The 20,666-nt window shown below is 38.4% G+C and overlaps 1 protein-coding gene across 1 annotated transcript in view; it reads right to left on the minus strand.

Moving 5' to 3' along the window:
* Nucleotides 1–20,666, minus strand: part of LOC139730281 (uncharacterized) — a 62,104-nt gene that overhangs the window by 29,921 nt on the left and 11,517 nt on the right. The window contains exons 6-26 of the mRNA XM_071641160.1: nucleotides 18,380–18,562; nucleotides 17,264–17,530; nucleotides 16,678–16,866; nucleotides 15,512–15,703; nucleotides 14,789–14,980; nucleotides 13,887–14,090; nucleotides 13,049–13,255; nucleotides 11,973–12,076; nucleotides 10,803–10,974; nucleotides 9,894–10,130; nucleotides 9,353–9,541; nucleotides 8,611–8,808; nucleotides 7,902–8,037; nucleotides 7,240–7,355; nucleotides 6,568–6,762; nucleotides 5,871–6,062; nucleotides 4,163–4,366; nucleotides 3,146–3,385; nucleotides 2,024–2,212; nucleotides 971–1,180; nucleotides 15–263 (exon numbers count right to left, since the gene is read on the minus strand). Of these exons, the coding sequence (XP_071497261.1) occupies nucleotides 15–263; nucleotides 971–1,180; nucleotides 2,024–2,212; nucleotides 3,146–3,385; nucleotides 4,163–4,366; nucleotides 5,871–6,062; nucleotides 6,568–6,762; nucleotides 7,240–7,355; nucleotides 7,902–8,037; nucleotides 8,611–8,808; nucleotides 9,353–9,541; nucleotides 9,894–10,130; nucleotides 10,803–10,974; nucleotides 11,973–12,076; nucleotides 13,049–13,255; nucleotides 13,887–14,090; nucleotides 14,789–14,980; nucleotides 15,512–15,703; nucleotides 16,678–16,866; nucleotides 17,264–17,530; nucleotides 18,380–18,562 (4,065 nt within the window). The remainder of the gene's footprint in view (nucleotides 1–14; nucleotides 264–970; nucleotides 1,181–2,023; nucleotides 2,213–3,145; nucleotides 3,386–4,162; nucleotides 4,367–5,870; nucleotides 6,063–6,567; nucleotides 6,763–7,239; nucleotides 7,356–7,901; nucleotides 8,038–8,610; nucleotides 8,809–9,352; nucleotides 9,542–9,893; nucleotides 10,131–10,802; nucleotides 10,975–11,972; nucleotides 12,077–13,048; nucleotides 13,256–13,886; nucleotides 14,091–14,788; nucleotides 14,981–15,511; nucleotides 15,704–16,677; nucleotides 16,867–17,263; nucleotides 17,531–18,379; nucleotides 18,563–20,666) is intronic.

A 20,666-nucleotide genomic window follows, 5' to 3' on the forward strand; every position in this document is an offset into this window, starting at 1 on the left:
TGTTCAAAACCCACCTTGCACGTAAACATGAAACTGGCACGAGACGCTGTTGTTTGCATCGTCCGTAAAGGTGTAGATGCAGAGAGTGTCCCCAGTGAAGTTATACGGGGATGTCAAGTCAGGTGGTGACGTCAGCACTTCAAGATTGGTGTCAGCTGAATCGATGGCACTAGGAACTTCAAAGTTAACCTCCACTCCCCAGGATTCTGTCTGGATAGCCGTGATTGGGGCCGGACACGAGGTCAAAGTTGGAGCCGTGAGGTCTTGGAAAAATGAGCAAGCAAAGATAAACGAGGATAAGTAAAACAAACATGCTTGTTTTCTTGTTAAATAAAAAAAAAGAACGGTAAGAAAACTATAAGCTTTCTAAATTGGGTTGAAATAGGTATCTAAACACCATTATTGTGAACTGAAATTTGTTTGAATGATATTGAAGGCTGTACGAAAAAGAATCATTGCCATTATCATTATAGTTATTAACAATGTTATCATCATTATCATTTTCATTGTCATTACTATGATTATCAGATATTGTCAATGTTATTATATTGATTGGATAGCGTTTAACTTTACAAAGAATACAAATCCGAAATGTTTAAAGGGCTTGCAACCAAAAGGCGCTAAATCCATTGAAATATGATGGATTTAGCACCTTTTGGAAGCAAGCTCTTAACCACTTTTGCAATGATAATATTGCACCGCCAAAATCTTCCCAAGATGTTCAATTCAAAATCAGCAGTGGGTGGAATACTTTTAAGTCATTACGCATTTGTTTTTGCACGTATGTGTATGTCGGAGTGTGCGTTCGCTTGTGTGTGTCTGAGCGTGTGTATGTGTGTGGGTGTTGACATGATCCCTTTGTACAATGTACATTCTGAATGTAATCCATCATGCTTTCATGAAAACCTTCTGAGAAAGGTTTGGTGTATATTTGCAGAAAGCTGTGTAGAAAAAAAGGGTCATTATTAACCTCGGCATGCAATGTTAGATGAACTGTTGATGTAGCGGCTCCATTGACCATCATTTCCACAAACAGTTGGTCCTCCATCGCCTTCTAAAGTTCTCCCATTAGGACAGTACGGAGTACATAAGGTTCCCACCTGAACCTGGGATGACCCCGCACACGGTGCTGGACTCACGGAGACGTACATCGGTAGCTCCAGTGGATCGCAACGGTACGCTGCTCATTACAAATTGAACAGAATAAAAATGAAGCCGGGAACAACAGAAAGATGGCATAAGAACAAAAATCAATACCATCAGATCTGACTATCACGTTATACCTAGCTTCTTTCATGAACCTTGATACATTGGCTAACTTTTGACGAATCCTTTCCATTTGATATTCACATTGCAATTGAGTCTATGACACAAAGCTTCCAGCCGGATTTGCTTGGTAATCACAGGAGCAATGTCTAAATCATGACATATTCATAACACTTTTTATTGGGGTAGGAAAAAGTTATGCTTTGGATGTTTTTTTTTTCTCTCTTCAAGATTTGTCCTGTAACACCTGGAACCCGTTAAGAGAATTTAGGGCACTAAAACAAAAAGAATGTACAGGACATATGCCAGGTAGATTGTGCCTTTACTTTTTCTATGAGTACATGAACGCATTATGGATATTTGTAAAATCTTCACAAAGTATTTAGCGTAGTTTATGGATTTTGGAATAGAGTACGGTAATGTTGTGTGTAATAGTTTAATATATTAGACAGAGTGCTACGAAAGAAGATATACTTTCATGGCAGAATGCTGACGTAGATATTAAGTTAACTAATATTTAATAATAAATATCAAAAGGTCATTGCATCATAATAGGACCCTCGCAACACTTCAAGTGTTAAGAAATTGCTACCGACACACTAGGTAATTATCTTTATATGCCAATAGAGGAATGTGTACAATTCAACCATCAGTAATACATTAAATGTATTTCTTGCATTCATTTGATAGTTTCCAAAAAAGGATCTTCTAAATTAATCATGTCTCATTTTATTTAGATAAATTAAATCTTGCAAACCTTCACACATTGGAGCTTCAGTCTCTGCCCAGTACATCCTGGTTCCGTCAAACTCACAGGTGACATTACTGGATCCAGTCAGGTGATAGCCAGAAGCACAGGTCACATGACATGTGGATCCCCAGTGAGTGTCACATGATCCGTCGAAGGAGCCTCGTGCAGGTAACAAATATGAGGAGCATCTCCGTACTAATAAAAAAGGAAGGACAGGAAAATAAGCATTTTCACGTTGCGTGTATACAGAACACACGAACATCAATCAGCCATTAGCCTAGGTGTTAGGCACGTGTTGCTTCATTGCTACGAGTCAACTGCATAACACTCTTTTATTACATTGTAACAAATTATGATACTGTTGTTGTTTTATGTACACTTGATTTTTCTAAGAATTGATAAGGCAAACAACCTAAACGCATAATCATCACATCGATGCAAATTATTATTTTTTTTTTTTCAGAAACCCGCAACTGTAGACATAAGTAACGGATTGTATACACTGTGATAATGGTGCGACAATGAGCAGATCGGCCTACAGCGCGTATTCCTCTTACAGCGAAATCCTCGGATTAGCCGATTTTTCTGTCGTTGCATCGAAATTCCTTTACAACAGACAGTAATGCATACAAGATTTACAGATAATAAATGCAGTGCATTATACAATAATGAGTACTTGCACTGGAATCTATAACTGAGTATACTTAATTCGTCACCATTTTGTAGTCTTCTATGTATGATCGCCATCACTAACGGTACTTTTATCCTCATCATCACTATCGACATTACGCATATTTTGTTTTCTCTCTCGAAAAAAAAAAGGTGAAGTTTCATCACTGCCCATATCTCAGGCCCTGAATTATGTACCCCGGGTTGTCTATGCACTTTGTAATTGCAGTTGTGGTGCATTTATTGTGAACTTCTTTCGACCGAATGTCTGGACATCAGTATTTTTTCCTCCCTGATTGCCATCTGTTTTGTCTTGACCCTTTTTGTAGCAATGAATTCTTCTTTTCACCATATTAAAGGTTTTATATTTTGCCCTCTGCTGAAGGGTGACAATTAGACAGAGAAAAAGTCACAATTGTGTTTCCAGACCACAAGGGTCTCCACAGAGGACTGTCTCACCATCTACGGACACTTCAAAGGAACAGGTCCTGCTGTTGCCCACATCGTCCTCCGCAGTGCAGCTGACCCTGAGGTCGACTTCATCCATCTCACCCATGTCCTGGTCACATGATACAAGGGGATCTTCCCCGCTGTTGTCGACTGCAGTCACGTTCCAGGTCACATTGACGCGCACTTCACCGCGTTCTGGATGAATAGTTTCATCACCGGGGCACGAGATGAAATTCGGAGCTTCGATATCTGGGTGTAGTAAGTGAAACAGTGAAAATCTTACTGATAATTTAAGTTTGACGCGATCAAATTCTAAAATACCGTAATAGAAATTGTGAATTATATTTTCATCTTTGTGTGATACGTCTGACTAGTATATTATAAACATAATCATTTGTGCCTCAAAACCCTGTCACTGGCTGCTAAATTAAAAAAAAAATCCAACAAATAACAGATTTGACTAGATGTAATGTACAATCATTTCCCTGTTATTCACATGTGCCCCAAAGTGACAAACATCATTCCATTGTGTACGACTATAAACTGGTGTTAACTAGTCATTCAATCCTGATACAGGTAAACTGTTCGTATCATCATGATCATACCCTCCAATGTCCTGCTGTAAGGGACAAAAATCGCTCCGTTACATTAAAATGAACAGAATGTTTAATCATTCCAATCATTGTAATCATTATGTTTAAAGTGAGGTGTGTTCAAATCAAATATCTAATGTATAGGTGAAGAAAAAATGTATATTACAGCACGTTATTTGAGCATTGTAACTGAATACGAAAAATATATATATCTCTTTTTGAAGTGAATACTCGACTTCACATTATGGTAATGAATATTGTCAGTATGGTTTCAATCAACCGCTTTCATAATATGTCGTGAAATAATGCAAGTTTATAGTGTTTACGAATTCAGTGTACACTGTGTATGCTGACTTCAGACAACTATTATATCCGAATATTTGCCCTAATAGCTTTTGGGTGTTTACACTGGGAATCAAGATTTTCTCTTCACCTGTGCACGTGACCTGCGAGAGGTCACCCGGTGTCCATTGACCATTCCCCTGACATTCCAACACGGCAAAGTTTGAAGGCTGGAGACGGTAGCCACTCCTGTCACATGACACCACGCACTGCTGACCAAAGACTGGACTGGACATACAGTCTGATGGAATGACCGTCCCGCCCGCTGGAGGTTGGAGCTCATTGCAAGATGTCGCTGATGGTTTATTGGTGGTATTGAAATAATGACAACTCCAGTCAATCACAATGAATTGACATTGATTTTGTAGACTGAAATCGACAATGGTGGTACAATCTGTCCATGATTTAAACCATGGACAAAGACCGTAGTTTTGCATGGGGCGTCATGTGTCGGATGACCAATTTCGTGACGAAATAACCCGTGCTACACTTAGCGTCCCATACAAAACTACGGTGGTTTTTTTTTTCAAGGTTTAAACCACGGACAGATTGTACCACCTTCGTGAATTCGGGCCTATATGTTACCATAATCCCGCGAAACCTTCTCATACATTCACTATGGTTTAGCTTTATGATTGTATAACCTCTGAAATCCAGTAGAACATGACATCCTTGAATTCATCGATCTCTATGAGACTAACTATGCAGTGCTTGCTCTTTGCGACTCCTGTCCATGGAGCTTGACCATAAATCGTGCTTTGTATTCTAATTTTTTGAAAAAAAGACGTTTGGTTGAATTGCATTGATCATGGATCAAATGAATGAACAAAAATCGTTTCCTGCATCTTTCAGCTCATACAAATTACAATTATCTGATGTTCCTTGTCTGTCTGACTCCGACGCCAACACGTATGATTTTAATAATGAATTACCTAGGTACGTAAAAAAATAACTACTAAAAATGCTTAACATTCACATTTTGAAATCCTACGGCCCGAAATCAGGAAGGTGGTACATTTGAAACCATGATTTAAACCATGGACAAAGGTAGTAGTTTTGTATGGGGCGCCACGTGTCGCATGGCCTATTTCGTAAGGAAATCAGTCACTTTTCATTTCGTCGACGAAATGACTGATTTTTGATTTACGAGATTCTATTTCCAATTTAAACATTGACAGGAACAGTTATGAAAATAATGATGATAAAAATAACAGTAGCCTACCTCAATATCATTATTATCATCACTTCATTCCAAGCTAATCCAATGCAGTTTATTTTTTCCCCAAAACAATAATGAAGAAAATGCATAGGCAAACTGTAATTGAATCACGCGAAGGAAAGGTTGTCGAAAAAAAAGAGGAGATTGCTAAAAAAAGGGCTACCATGTAGAATTCAGTTCTCTCATGAGCACCAATTAATAGCCATCATCATCATCATGGTCGTCGTACGTCATCGCAATCATCATCATCATCATCATGGTTTTTTTTTTTTTGTCTATACGTTTGATAACCTTTTTAGTGTAACCACTGCTCTACCAGACCGTCCAGCCATTATTGTCATTACCTTAGTGTTACGAAGTACCCACGTTAATAGATCGAGAGGGACACGTCAGGTCAAAACGTCTTGTAAAGGGACATAGGCACATGGCACGTTCCAAACTCGGTATCTTCGACTGGAAGTTGAAAGTCTTATCTACTATGCCGCGATAATGCCCCCGCTAAGACGATCAAAGTGGCTTAAAACAACGACAGGGATATTGATTGACAATCTGGGAGTGCATGGTATCTGTAACTACCTACCATTACAGGAGAAATCTTGGCTAGTCCACGTCCCATCTGCCTGACATCTTGGCAAATTGTCTCCCACTCCCTCGTAGCCATAGGGACAGTACAGGATGCACTGCGTGCCATAGTTCTCTGTGTTAGGCGGATCTTGAGTGCATCCCGACCTGATGCCGTTGTCTGGAACCGGATATGTAGGACAGGTTCTAGCTGTGAAGAAATCAAGCAGACCTTACAAGTACAGTTAAGCCGTGCGTAAGTATTATGTGAACAATCTCTCCTATTTTGAGTTTTGCGTTGTGTTTGTGGTTTGGGCTTTGTTTGGGTTGGGTTTGTGTATTATATATGCTTCTTCCTTTGGGTAGCCTAATACTTATTTACAGCGTCTTCACCACTTGACTCTAAATTATGAGTCAATGAATGGTGAATGAATAAGAATAATGATAAGAAAAATCCAAACCTTACTTAACCACATTGCACTGGCGGTCAATCAGTAATCAAAGTCTAATCTTACATTGATGTAAACACCGAACATTACCGACATGCTAAATTGTTTCGAAAATCGACAAATGATTTACAAAAAGTGTCAACAAGACAGCAAGACAGCAACACAGAGCCAATTATGTAGGGAAGGTGTTAATAAGGGTGAGCAAGTAGGCGAGAATCCCCCTCCCTGATGACAACATATTATAAATCTGTATAGAGGTAATCATACGTTCACATGTGGGTTGAGTTCCATCCCAGTGCGCCGATCCCTGAGTGTCAGCCAGCTCACACGTCCTCTGTGTTGGTCCAGAGAGCTCGTAGCCCTCATTACAGGTAAACGAACACTGGGTGCCATACACGAGGTCGCTGCTGCAGTTTACGACGGACCCGTGATGGGGTGTTTGAAGTTGCTGGCATCGCTTGACTGTATGGGACGAATGTTGAATAGTCGATTGCATAAAAAACAAAACAAAAAACAAAACTGTAGCATTATCTTTTTTCCCCCAATGCATTCACGGCAAGTATAGATTTCCATGTCGATATTTAATCTGGAATTAAACGATTCACCTTGTTCATTGTTTTTCTTTTCTTGTTCTGCCTCAATTCAGTAAAAATACCGATACTGGTGAACTTGGTTGAAATACCTCCTTCGCGGTCATTACGTAAAAAAATAAAAAATAAATAAATGGAATTGTACAACTAGTGAAAAAAAAAAAGCAAAGCAACTTTTCTGATTTCAATGTTGTTGCAACCTGCAGGTCCTACGGAAGTCTCTAAACATGTCTGTCTCTAAACCACAGAGTAAATATGAAATGTCATCCTACTTAACACTAGCAGATGTTTAGAAATCACACGAAATCACTGTCGTTGCGATGCTTCAAGACTTAATTCAATTCCTTACCTGTCACTCGGACGTAGATGTCACAAGTTGCTCGATTGTTAGCTGCATCAGAAGCGGCGTATGTTATTCGTGTCGTTCCTTCAAGAAACCTGTTATTGTCTGGTATGCTTGAAGTCCTTGTCAAGTGTCAGGGAAGGAAATATGTGGCAGTTTATTGCTTTTAACTTTGAGTTGACGACATACCAATTGATGCACTATTAGAAGAAGAACGTAATGGATACGAGTACTGTTCGGGTACAGAGTTCTTTGTGAAATTTGCTAGTTTTCTGTCGTGTTTAATATTGCTCTCTAAATCATTAAAGGAATACTAATGCATGCCGAAAACCCACACTATGAAGATTTTTTTTTTTTTTTTTGGGGGGGGGGGGGGTAAGAGTACTTCCATAGGAAAGAGTTCTAAAGACCCGTGTATTAATGTAGCAGTATCTTTAAAACAAACATTTCATTGAAAGACTAAAGGTATCAAACTTGTACACTTGTAAAGTTTTATCTAGATAACATTATGCTGCAGGCAAAGCTTTTTTTTTTTTTGCCTCCTAGAATACACTGACAGACGTGTCAAATAACCAATACCTGTTTGAATTGTACCTGGATGTGAATCTACAGGAGACTAATAGGACTTTTGAGAAAAATCAAAGGACTTGACAGACGAATTGACTTACAGTTGAACCACACTATCGCCGGAGTTGTCGGTTGCGTTTGGTGTGTTGATAGCGATGACGGCTGAAGAGCTCCCTCTATCGGCGTTGTGGTCCTTATACAGAGGACATGGCAGATCAAAGACTGGTGCCTGGTTGTCTGAAATAATGAAAGTATTTGTATAGTAGATTAAAGAATAAACACTCATGCTAACATGTCAACAGTACTCAGCAGAAACAATAGTGATTATCTATGTACGCTTTTCATTTAAATCCTTGAAAATATTACTTGATGCAGAATTAAATGGAATTGCTATTTTAACTATTTGTATGCTCTGAGAGCTAATTGGTCAAAGTCCCTGGCACAGAAAGGGTTAACCAAATAAAAATGTGTTTTGTAACCCTGACATATGGTACTGTGTAATCTACTACTTCTTGCGGCATAAAGTTAAAAATGTCCTGCTGTGATCAAAGCCTTGCGTTGGATTAAAAAAAAAGTCTTGTAAACTTGTAAAGTCTCGAAACTCATTAAAAAACATGTAATACTCCAAAATCAGATATTAATCTCGTTTATAAACGTGTTAAACAGACACTAGAAGGAGATCAGCTGCCTCATTTTGAGAAAGGACTTGTACTCTAATTTATTGCTTAAGGTTTAGAGGAAAGGGGGGATTTAAACTTTAATATTCAAAGCTATTAACTAGGTACTTCACATGTTTCTTATTTCACTAACCATGACATGTGACGTCTCTGTTGTCGTTCCAGGTCCCAGTCGACAGACAAGTTTTCTGGAAAGGTCCGTCGTGCAGGAAGCCCGTAGCACATGCATACAAACAGGTAGTCCCATAGGGAACCTCACTAGCCTCGCTACAAGACTCAGGTGATAGTGACCCATCCGTCGGGACACTCAAGGGAGCGCATATTATGGGAACTGAGAATAAAAGTAGCAAGAAAATGAAACTGTCTTATTATGACGCGCAAGGTGTACGCCTTGTTAATAGTTAATTGATAACAAAACTAAACTAAACCATAAAATACATTCGTCCTACCAGCACTTGTCTTTTTTTTTACTCTCAATCTCTAATTTCTTTCCTCTAATGAGTTTATTGATAAAATGCATCATGGTTTATGAAATTTCAGATTTACATTGTCCAAAAAGTTCGACACCAACAAAAAAATAACCTTTAAAATATCCAAACACTGGAAATTTAAAGTCTGTGGCGAAAAAAAACAACATGCTTTTCACAGATACCAAAACTTACTCTCACACAATATGGCTAATGAATTCATAACGTTTGCACCTTAATAAGCATTATGTTTCATTTATTTCAGTCTAACACATAGGCCAGGTTCCAGGTAAATGTGTCCAAGTATTTTAGGGTATATTCATGATTATATTTTGTTAACTGCAATAAGCTAGCCTAACAATTTCGGCATTTGAGTTTCAAAACTTTTTAAGCAGTCACAAAACCCACCATCGCAGTGAAAGTCATTTCCACTAAACGTGCCATCAGCTTGACAAGCCCTGTAGACAGACCGCTTCCCACTACTGGACTGGAAGCCATCAGCACACCGGAAGAGACACTCGTCCCCGTACTCGGCGGACCCGGAGGGGCAGCCTGATACGGTGCCATTATTAACAGGTGGTATCTGGCACTGGACAACTGGTGTGATTGGAAAAGAGAAACGAATTGTACATTATATCCGGGATGTGAGTAAACCTGTAAATAATATATAAATGGCAATAAGGGACATTAAAAAGTTAGTATGAAAAAGAAAGACTTAAAATTCCTAAGCACAGTAAAGAAAATGATACGAAAATAAGATACCAGGCACTACATAAGGGAATTCAGGACGGTGGGAAGTTTTGTGAATTAATTTTTGTCCAACAGTTCTTGAAGAGTTGATATGAATATGCAAATAATTGGGCCAATGATGCCATCATCTCATAATTTCTATTGCTCAAGTTAAAAAAAAAACTGCCTAAATGAATACAGTCAATATGGGGGAACTCACGGTCGCATTGAGGTGTGGTCTCACTCCACGTGCCTACTGTGGTGGTATCATCCGTTCGGTTACATGTCAGAGTAAACGACTCATCGTCCCCTTCGTCTGCCACAGAGAGAAGGTAGCCTTGATCACAAAACACTCGACATTCAGACCCGAACACAGCCCCACCTTGGCATGTACCTTGACCAACAATGAGGGTGACATCTCCATTGCCAGGTGGATACAAAGCTAGACATCTTGTAACTGGATGATAAAATAGCCCGAAGAAAACATACAAACAAATAAATAAACGAGCAAACAAACAATAACAAAATCTGCGCAAGGTGTCTAGATTTCGATGAGTTGGGTCACACAGAAGATTAAGCATAACATGAAATCAATAAAATGGATGATGAAGAAGTAATGTATTTTACTTTTTAGGAACCGAATTAGGACTACATGTAAAACCTTGGTACTTTCTTTACACTGACACATTGCACATTCCTGGGCAAATATGTAGGCCATAATTCAACACGGGAGCTGTCAATATGAATTTTGATAGAAATATATCTTTAATGTTTAATGACGTGTTTTATTTCATTATCATTCATTGTTAAGATCCACGTTCGACAACGTTTCCAGGAAAATATCTATAAACATTGTTACTATCTGTCTTTCTGATGACATGCATGGACATGGGCAGCATTGCAAAATATGATCTTACCACGTCACGGAATCATCGCCTAATGTGACAAAACTAAGAATTGATATTTCCGAGAAAATCATGAAAAATGAGGCATTTCATGTTTTGAAATATGTTATAACATTTCTGCTATCCTCAACAATATTGTTTAAAGGACTAGTGATGAATTGAATAGAGTCCTATTTCTGACAGGAGCTGGTGTACTTATTGTTATACACAAATAAATGGCTCACCTCTGACTTCAAGTCCAAAAGAACATGTGGCAGAATTGCCGGCGACATCTGTAGCCTTGTAGACCAGGGTGTGGTCACCTTCCCAGAGAGTGGTGGGAACATTGCCACCATCCACCACCTGGGAATCCACCTGATGCAGGTAAGCTTCGAATTGGAGGTCTCCATCATGGGCCTTCAAAGAAAAAACAGAAACAAAATAAAACAAAATAATGTGTCAATAGTCAACCTTTGAAATGCATCCATCACAATGCAGAACTTACTGGTCAACTTTAGATGCTACCAATTACGAATGTATTGAATATTGCTTTTCATGTAGTTTGACGTCCAAATAACCAGCATCATTAAATGAATGGTAGAATGGTAGAGGTGGTAGAACCTCCATCCCACTGCGAAATGCTGCGACATTTACGTTTATTATCGGGCGTGCACAGATGCTTTCTCACTGCAGTTTACTTTTTTTTTAATGCGATCTAAATCCATGCATACCACTGTCAAATATTTCTTAGATGACGTGCACACAGTACTTATTTCAACACGAAGTCAAGGAGGGAAACAAGTTGCGGCTTCCTCTTAAAGGGATAGTACAGTATTGGTGGAGATGAGAATTGGGCTTTTAACTTTTTGCGAGATACCAAGAAAACACTTATGATATAGTACAGAGCATACTATTCTAAGAGGAATTCAAAGTTTATTTGATGAAAATCGGGTTTGGAATGACTGAAACATCCAAAAACAAAGTAAAACAAAGCAATCGTAATAAAGTGTGGGTCCCACACTTTATTAGAATTGCTCTTTTTTGGATATCTCAGCCATTTGAAAAGCAATTTTCATCAAATAAACGTTGAATCCTTCTTAAAATTACATGCTCTTTCATATTTCATAAGAGGTTTCTCATTATCTCACTTAGGAATGTTCTAAACAAGAGCCCCCTCCTCAACCAGTACTGTACAGTCCCTTTAAAATCATTAAGGAGTAATAGTTTGAAGAATACTTGCTAAATCTTCGACAAACGCAGAACTGTTTTTGGTTTGTATGTAAAAAAAACACAATGAAAGAGTTGTGGATATTGTTGATTTATTGCTGTTGCGTCATTGCCGTCTAAATTGAAAACGAGGATGAAAAGACAAGCACTCATGCTGTTTTTACAAGAAATAGAGCAAAGAAACTTACTATGACCGGTTCCCATTTATCTCCGGTGAAGATAGCTTGCAGTTTGTTGGCACCAGCAATGAGGATCTGATCAGACGGGCAGTCCACCGTTGGAGGCGTATTGTCTATGTTCACAAGGATTGATATAAGCCGATTAGTAATTAGCTGATTATTGCACTTATAACCCCTTTTCTGAGTTGGTAAGGTACATCACTCGTTTTCAAAGTGGTACCATGCCCGATATTACAATTTATAGAATTATGTGTAGACTAAGCGACAAAAAAGTTCTTTCAATCAACACATTTATCATGTTAATAATGTACTTTATTGTCAAATAATACGCGTTATGGAACACTGTCTTGCTGTCAGGTAGACGCGCTAGAAAGCACCATACTTATAAAGGCCATAAGAATAATCATTATCATCACAGATGCCCTAATTACCTCAGTGATTCTAAGAAGCAAACGTATGTAGGTACACAATTACCTTTGCTGCTCGTACGCAAAGTGGAACTATGGACTAGCTTATAATCATGACGTCCTGATTGCGCGAAAATAAAGCGTTTTCTAAATCTTCATAATTATAAAAGACTATGCCACTAACAGGACGAATTGTGCTATAAGGGTTATATGACTGCATGCTATTTGATTAGCTGCCTGTTTTTCAGCAGTAAAAAAAACACTAAAATTAGGCTAAATGAATATGCTTTATGACGAGACATTCTTTTTTTAAGTGAGACACAACATACTTGTTGCCTGATCACTCTGTTTACTCTTATGTCTAGGACACACACACAGACATAAATAATAGATTGCCGTTACTCGTCAATAAAACTAATACTCTGTTTGTGATGGCGCTCTCTTCAACAGTGTTCTTTTATTTTCTCCTGCGTACAGATATCCTATGAATGTTTCAAATTCTTTCCTGTCGTTCAAGTCAAATGTTGATTAACTTGACGCCAAACTTGGCATTGCCCCTTAACAAAAAATGCAGAGCATGTAAAACAATGGGATTAAATCAAATCAGAGCGTCCGTCACCCCGTGCCCGGGTGAGCTTTAAGATAGAAATTATGCAGCGTTTGTTCATGTTGACGTACCTTCACAAATCTGATCAATTCCATCCCACGTCCCATCTTCCAGACACCTCCTTGTGGCGCTGTTGAGAGGAGTGTAGCCATTGTCACAAGCCGTCTGGCAACGACTGTTGTACTCCTGCAGGGCTGTGACATTGACGCTATTTCCCTCCAGGGTGCACGTCGCTATGTAACCGTTCTCTGGCTCGGGAAGTGGAGTACACTTAACAACTAGGGAGTTGAAAATGGAAATGTCAGCCAAAAAAGGTGATATTCAATTAAGTATGCTCTAACTGATAATGAGATGAGAATATAAAAGATTGATATTGTGACTTCCATCTGGTCTTATTCTGTTATACTCTAATTTCTTTAACCAATCAGCATCTGTTGTAACTGTTGTCATCCATTCACGATGGGCATCCCTTTGTAATAACAAGACAAATACAATGGTAAGGGCAGCCAATAGTGAATGCATGTACAGGTCACGTGGTCTAGCAGTGATATCTTCCCACACCCACTGCAGAGGCTGTGCCTTCGCAAGTCGATTATATGCACAGTCGCAGCTTGTCACGTGTGAGACAAATACGATGGAGGGGATAATTGGATTTTATAGGTGCATGACGAAATAAACATGCACTGTTAAAAGGTTTTTTTTTTCTTGAGGAGGCAGATAAAAGCCATTTTGTTACTAGAAGTTCATTATCTGTCCCGAGCATTCTCTTCTTACTTCATATATTGAGCATAGATAAAACGTGAAATCAAAGTTCTAGAAATTGAAATATTCATAGTAAACAATAGGGAAAAATAACAGTACCTGGTACCTTATAATTTGAGATTTTTGTTGTCAAGATTTGTCCCTTACCTGAGCACGTGATGGTCCCGTTGTCGCTCCAGTATCCCTTGTCATTGTCATCGGCCAGACATGTCCTCGTTACCGGCTGCAATGGCTGGTATCCGACATCGCAGTACAGGGTGCACTGAGTGCCGTACCTTTCCGAGGAGAGTGGACAACCGTTCTTCCCGCCATTTATGGGGCTTGGTAGAGCACTGCCCTGACAGGTGATGACTAAAAGCAAAGAATAGCAAAGAATGAGAAGTACGAAGTGAAGTCATTGACCTCTGGTTTCCCCGTACTGATGCTCGCTAATCTATTGGCTCTCACTTCGACCTCTAAATAGCTGCGACAATCCTCTTTACTGTATTTATTATACTTCTGCAGTAGCATGACGCAAATAATAGAAATTCGTGATGCATGTAGTCATATCTCATTATTTTCACATCATCATTCAAAATACCATTTGGAGACGAGCTTAAAGGGATCGTATAGTTTTGGTTGAGACCTATCTTCAGGTTTCTAGCATTTTTGGTGAGATAATGAGAAACCTCTTATGAAATATGAAAGAGCATGCAATTCCATGAGAAATGCAATTTTTATTTTGTGAAAATTGGTTTTGAAATGGCTGAGATATCCAAAACAGAACGATCCTAATAAAGTGTGGGACCCAACTTTTATTACGATGGCTTTGTTTTACTTTTGTTTTTGGATGTCTCAGCGATTCTAAAACCGATTTTCATCCAATAAACGTTGAAGTCCTCTTAAAATGGTATGCTCTGTACTATTTCGTAAGTGGTTTCTTGGTAACACACAAAAAGTTAAAAGCCCAATTCTCATCTCCACTTGTACTGTACCATCCTTGCAATATCCAATCTACATAGACATAAAGAAGTAGATTACTACGAGGATATTGTGTTTGCCATGCCGACCTTCACAAGCAGGAACTCTCGGCAACCACTCCCCTTCCGTCCCACACAGTATGGTGTTGTTGCCCGTTATGGTGTCCCCTTCATCGCACTGGAACTCGCATATCTCTCCGTATGGCACCTCCTCGTTCAGTGTGCAACTCGAACCAGCCACCGCTGACATGCCATACCGCGTCGGTCTGGTACAGGTTTCAACTAATGACCATAGTACGTGGGGCAAAGAAACGAAGTGAAAAATGATGATGGTAGACAATTTCTATAAACAAGAATCAACTTGATAACTGCTTTATTTTCGAAAGCAGGATGTCTGATTAGACACTTGAAGAAGTCTAACTTGACTTGCGAGGTCTCGATATAGAAACATGTGAGCTGAAAGGTTCTTAAATTACTCGAATTTAATGAACTGCATCCTTCAGCGCTATCGTATTCATTATCACTTTTATTACGGGATCCCATAGCTATGACCAATATAAATATTGTATTTCACAAAGCTACACCAGCCATGAAAACGTGCACACAATACGACTGCACTACTGGTAGAGAACCCCCCTCCCCCCTCCCCCTCCCCCCTCCACCCTCCACCCCCCCCCCCCCCCCCCCCCCCGCTGCTCCTGAAGCTCGACTAGAGCAGCTCGACTACTAGGTCACGTAAAGCTATTGATGTATAAATCAGCCACTGGTCTAGATACATCATGACTTAAGTACCATTGTCAAAGTTTCACCTACCTTCGCAAACGGGGGTTTCCCCCTCCCAGGAGGCGGTCTCGGAGCCCAGCGGAGATGAGCACTTCAAGAATCTGTTGTTGATGGTGTAGCCCACGTCGCACTGGTATGTAACAGTAGATCCGTACATTGGATATGTGAGACTCGTCTCCAATGAACCGTCTGTAACACTGGGAGCATCTGGACACTCTAGAACTAATGGTGACGAGATACAAATACATTGTAAGCACAAACATAATGAGAATGGGTTTCACATAATCAATTAATCTCATTATGTCTTTACGCAATTTGCATATACTAATGAAAAATTAATGTTTTGTTACAATTTAAGACCTGCATAAGTAATGCAACTTCCACCAATGCATTTTATAGCTTCACGGTGAGAGTATTTAATTCAATTCAATTCAGATTGAGTATTGAGCATTGAACACTATTGAACGTTATTAAGCGTTATTATGATAAGGATGCAAATTGTTCTGCCAAGTGTAAAAGGAAACCTTTGTATTTCAACCTCTTTCCCATATCTCTTCTTCGCTCAAAATATGTCAAATATCGGATAAGGCATGCAGATTTCATAGACTAAACTTATCGATGCTCGTAAAGCTGGTTTGTTTGTTTGTTTGTTTGTTTGTTTACTTTGATGGTGTCATGCCAAAATGAATGTTGTTGCGTCCTGTCCACTAATTTCTCTATTATCTTTTACAATTGACGAAAATCCTGTTGGATGGCAAACATCCATAACCTCAGAGAATTCAAGATATAGATATAAAAAGATGAAACTTCATGCAAGTATTAAGAAGCAATCAGTGACCCACATTGATAAATCTACAAAAAGGAAGAATTATCAGACTTTATGCTCAAAATATATTCCTGGTAGGGTCGTTATCAGAGTTGTTGCGTGCATCGATATTGTAACAAAAGGTATTATTTTGGATGATATCAAATTGCAAACACTATCAAATATCAATCTGTGTAATAATGCCCTATTTTATTAGGACAAAGTCTGAAGTTTGTGTTTTGTAAACAGCATTGCACCTATCATATTTTGGGTCTTATTTTGATTCAATGTTGTACTATTATGTTTGCGTATTAACAATGTCACTTAAGCAAACAATATGGAATGAAATTATTTATCTAAAAATAGTCATTCGTGGATCTGAGTCACTCACCTTCGCACGTTGGGGGCTGATTAAGCCACTCCCCCTGCTGAGACGCCTCCCCCTGGCAGATAGTGGTCCTTTCACCCACCAGACGATAACCAATGCTGCAGGAAAAAGTGCAGAAGGAACCCCGCCTTGTGCCGTGGCTGCAACTTGATCGGAGCCCCTCGGATGTTGCGAGATACGGGCAATAAATGACTGCACGGATTTGAGTACAAAACGCCAACCAAAATGAATACAGTTAGCAAAATATAGAATGCCAACCGCCACAGTTACAAATCACTTCCAGTAAAGATTGCTGTCAATAACATCCCGGGAAGAAACGGCTGAAAGGATCAAGAAGAAACTGAACCCTCTTGGAATATATTAGACATTTCCATAACGAACCATAACAAAATAACAATTCTAATTTGTCCTATCATTAAATCACAAATGAACAGGATAAGTAGGGGACTTAATGGGATCTTATTTCAATTGAAATTGTCATTATTGTGGTACATTCATGCATGAAAATGAACTTTCTATGACATTTGGATCATCTGGGGTTAAAGCCAGTCTATCCAAGGTCAATATCATTCACTGATGTGGTTCTTACTCTGAACGATGATTGTAAGGCTGAGTAGAGCCTTATTTCCGGCTTCATCGGTGGCTTCATGTTCTGCAGAGTAGACACCTTGGGGTAAAGGGGTATTTCGGAGAGGTGAATCGGTGATAGTCACTAAGCCACCAGAATTGTCTGACGCATTCGGCTTTAACCACGTCACAAAAGCTTCGGTAGCGTTGGGCTCGGCATAAAACACCATCGGGTTGGAGGGGCAGCCAGATATATGTTGGCAGTCGTCAAAACTCGGTCCTTCCCCATCTAGTGATTCGTTGGTGACATTTGGGGGAATGAACAAACGAAAACACAAATAAACACAAAAATGGGCACCATGATTATTCCGTGAACAAGCTTGATTCATGGCCATCCGACTGACTAATGTTATGTTACAGCTTGTGTTCCAAAACTCAACTCAAAACAACTCAAAAACAAAACAAAACAATATAACAATAATGATGAATGTATGAGATCCGAAACACAAAGGGAGCAGGAATAACAATTTGGACTATGCAAATAAAGTTAAATGACTCTTTACACGCGATAAAATTGTTTCTAAATGCTCTATATAGCAGAAATCGAATAATAGGGTTTCTTCGTTGTATACTTCTTTAATTGAGACTGGTGATTCCCATGATTATAAACAAAACTTGTTAAACAGGAACAAGAGATCAACATAAGATAAAACATTTGATTACAGAACTGAACACAGAAAAAAAAAAACAGCAACTGTGAAGCACACAGACATACGGAACTGCGAACATCTAATTCTACTCCTTGTTATGTAAAAGTCATAATGATTTAGATTGTTCTGTTGATTGGCATTTCCGCTGGTTTGCTCAAAACCTGAATTAGTCAGTTTACACGACCCTTTGGAAAATTTTAGCCTTCTTTGTTTAATCAATGGCGAGGATCCTTGTAACGTGTATCTCCTCCTAAGCCAATTTTCGAGAGGGTGAAGGTGCGGTAGATCTTCCATATGATACTGGCTTATATTCTTAAATTCCAATAAAACATGATCATCAATTTGTATGAAAATTGACATCAATCTGGAACGCAATCATTCCCCCACCCTCCCCCTAATGAAACAGGACATTATGATTTCAAAGTTACCTTCACAGTTGTGGACTTGAGGTGATGTCCATCCCGTCTTAAGACACACCGTATCTCTTGGCGAACCGTTTGGAAGCCTGAAACCCGTGTTGCACTCATAGGAGCAGATACTTTCGTACTTGTTTTCTTTGGTACATACCACGTTTCCATTCTCAGGATTTGTCAGGACGCTGCATGTAATGTCTGGATGAAAGTACACATAACTCTAACATTACGTAATTTCTCTTGCTCTTGATTTATTCAAAACATTAAAACTAGAATATCTGATACTCCACCAATAAAAGTCTAGAAATCAAGATAGTTTCAGTCATATCATAGAACATAATAAAATATTATGAACACTCCTGTTGAGTTAAAGAACCCTTACAGTAAATGTATTAATTGTATACTTTTATTTTGTTATTTCATTTGTTAGAGACTACACACCTAAAGCCCTGTCCTGTGTAACGGAATATTTTTTTAATTCTTCCAACACCTGCGTGCATATCACACATAATGAACGTATTCTCTAAATTCCCTACATTTAGATCATCCAAAATTAGATTGAAAATATCAATCTGATAGATTTAGAAATCAATCTAATTTTTTAAGTCTGATATCGGATTTGTCCCTCTCTCATGGATTGATTTCCAATCTAAGGAATTTATAGAGAAATAATTATACTTGTGACCGTGCACCACAAAACGAACAAGTCGCATCCCTTGATTTTACCTGAGGACTCAAAAAAAAGGTTAAACGGGTCAACCAAGACAATATTTGGTTTTTCATATTTTCTGAAAGAAAACCCCTTCTTCAACATTATTCTTGAATATGGGTTCATAAAATGAATGGGAAAGTGCATTCTAAGCAGTTTTTCTACAACCTTTTTTTTTTCGTAGAGTAGTGAGATAAGGTATGTTTTTGAGGCCCCTTTTCATTTCTTGATATCCCTTTGCACACAACATTACTGTCAGATTACAATCTATGAATATAGTATTTGAATATATATTTTGCTTTGTATATGATCACATTTCTTTTCCTGTAAATTGGATTTAAAACTACAATAAATATACGCAATGTTTCTGTGTCTATCATTTCATTTCATTCCCATTATCTTCAGCATCACCACTATCACTTTCATCTTCATTATCACATTTTTCTTCATCATTACCCTGTCAACATCATCATACATCACCATCATCATCATCATCATCATCATCATATTTCACGTTACTCTTATTCGTACCTATGCACTATACATATATAAAAAAAACATAATGTATTTACAGTGTTTTATATTTTGTAGTATTTCTCCATTCCGCAAACAATATATTTTTTTTTTGTATTATGTAGATAGGTCCCTGGGCTGCCACGTGCTCAAGCTTTTGTTTATAGTGGCAGTCCTTCTTCCGCATAATTTCTCAGATAATTATTTGGAAAAATTTTATTCGATTTATAATTTGTTAATGAAATTAATTTACACATCGATTTTCCTTCTTTGAATCATGTACTTGTAATCTGCTTACTGATATTCCATGTGATATTACTGAAAATAATTTTGATTTATGTATGAAATTGTGTTGGAAGAAAAATAAATAAATCAAACAAACAAACAAACAAACACTCTTTATTTTCAAGTCTAGTAACTTTTGAAGGGATAACGCTACTACTTTGAAAGTTGGCCTTAATCACGGACAAAATGTTACAATAGAGTATCTTTAATTGCAGCCTAATCTGATAAACTCTTCATTGTTGTTGCTCAGGTGGTTTACACCCTGTTTTTTTGACCCATTCATCGCACAGCTAGCACGGAATTGGTGAAAATTAAGCGCTTGAATAGACACTGTACTTCGGAGCCTCTTCTCGGTTCACACTTTTCCAGAGTTTGTGCTTTCTTTCCAATATGTAAGTAGGTTAGGAGAGTCCATTTCAGTTGAACTATACATCATTTCAAAGCTTAGAGTCTGCTCTTTCTGAATCTGCCCTTAAATAAAAATCTGTGTCTGGCGACTTTTTGTTGGTTTTGTGATGCAGGGTAACATTTGGTCTTCTGAAATAAAGTGTTTGATCACTCCTTCACACTTGGATTCTTCGGCATTATTGCATTCACGATTTGATGATTTACAGCACAGGTTTATTGTATCATCAAATCGTTCATAATCTTGTTTACCAAAGCTAACGTAAAATGTATGGTCACCTTCGATTAGCCTATCGTATAATCATTTCTATCCACTTTTGAATATCACAATATACGTTCGAATACCATTTACATAAACTAACTGGAGATACTACAAACAGGGTAAGATGC

Source organism: Diadema antillarum, unplaced genomic scaffold (genome assembly GCF_040938485.1).
Source record: "Diadema antillarum isolate AM-2024a unplaced genomic scaffold, OU_Dant_1.0 seq00000300_RagTag, whole genome shotgun sequence".
NCBI lineage: Eukaryota > Metazoa > Echinodermata > Echinoidea > Diadematoida > Diadematidae > Diadema > Diadema antillarum.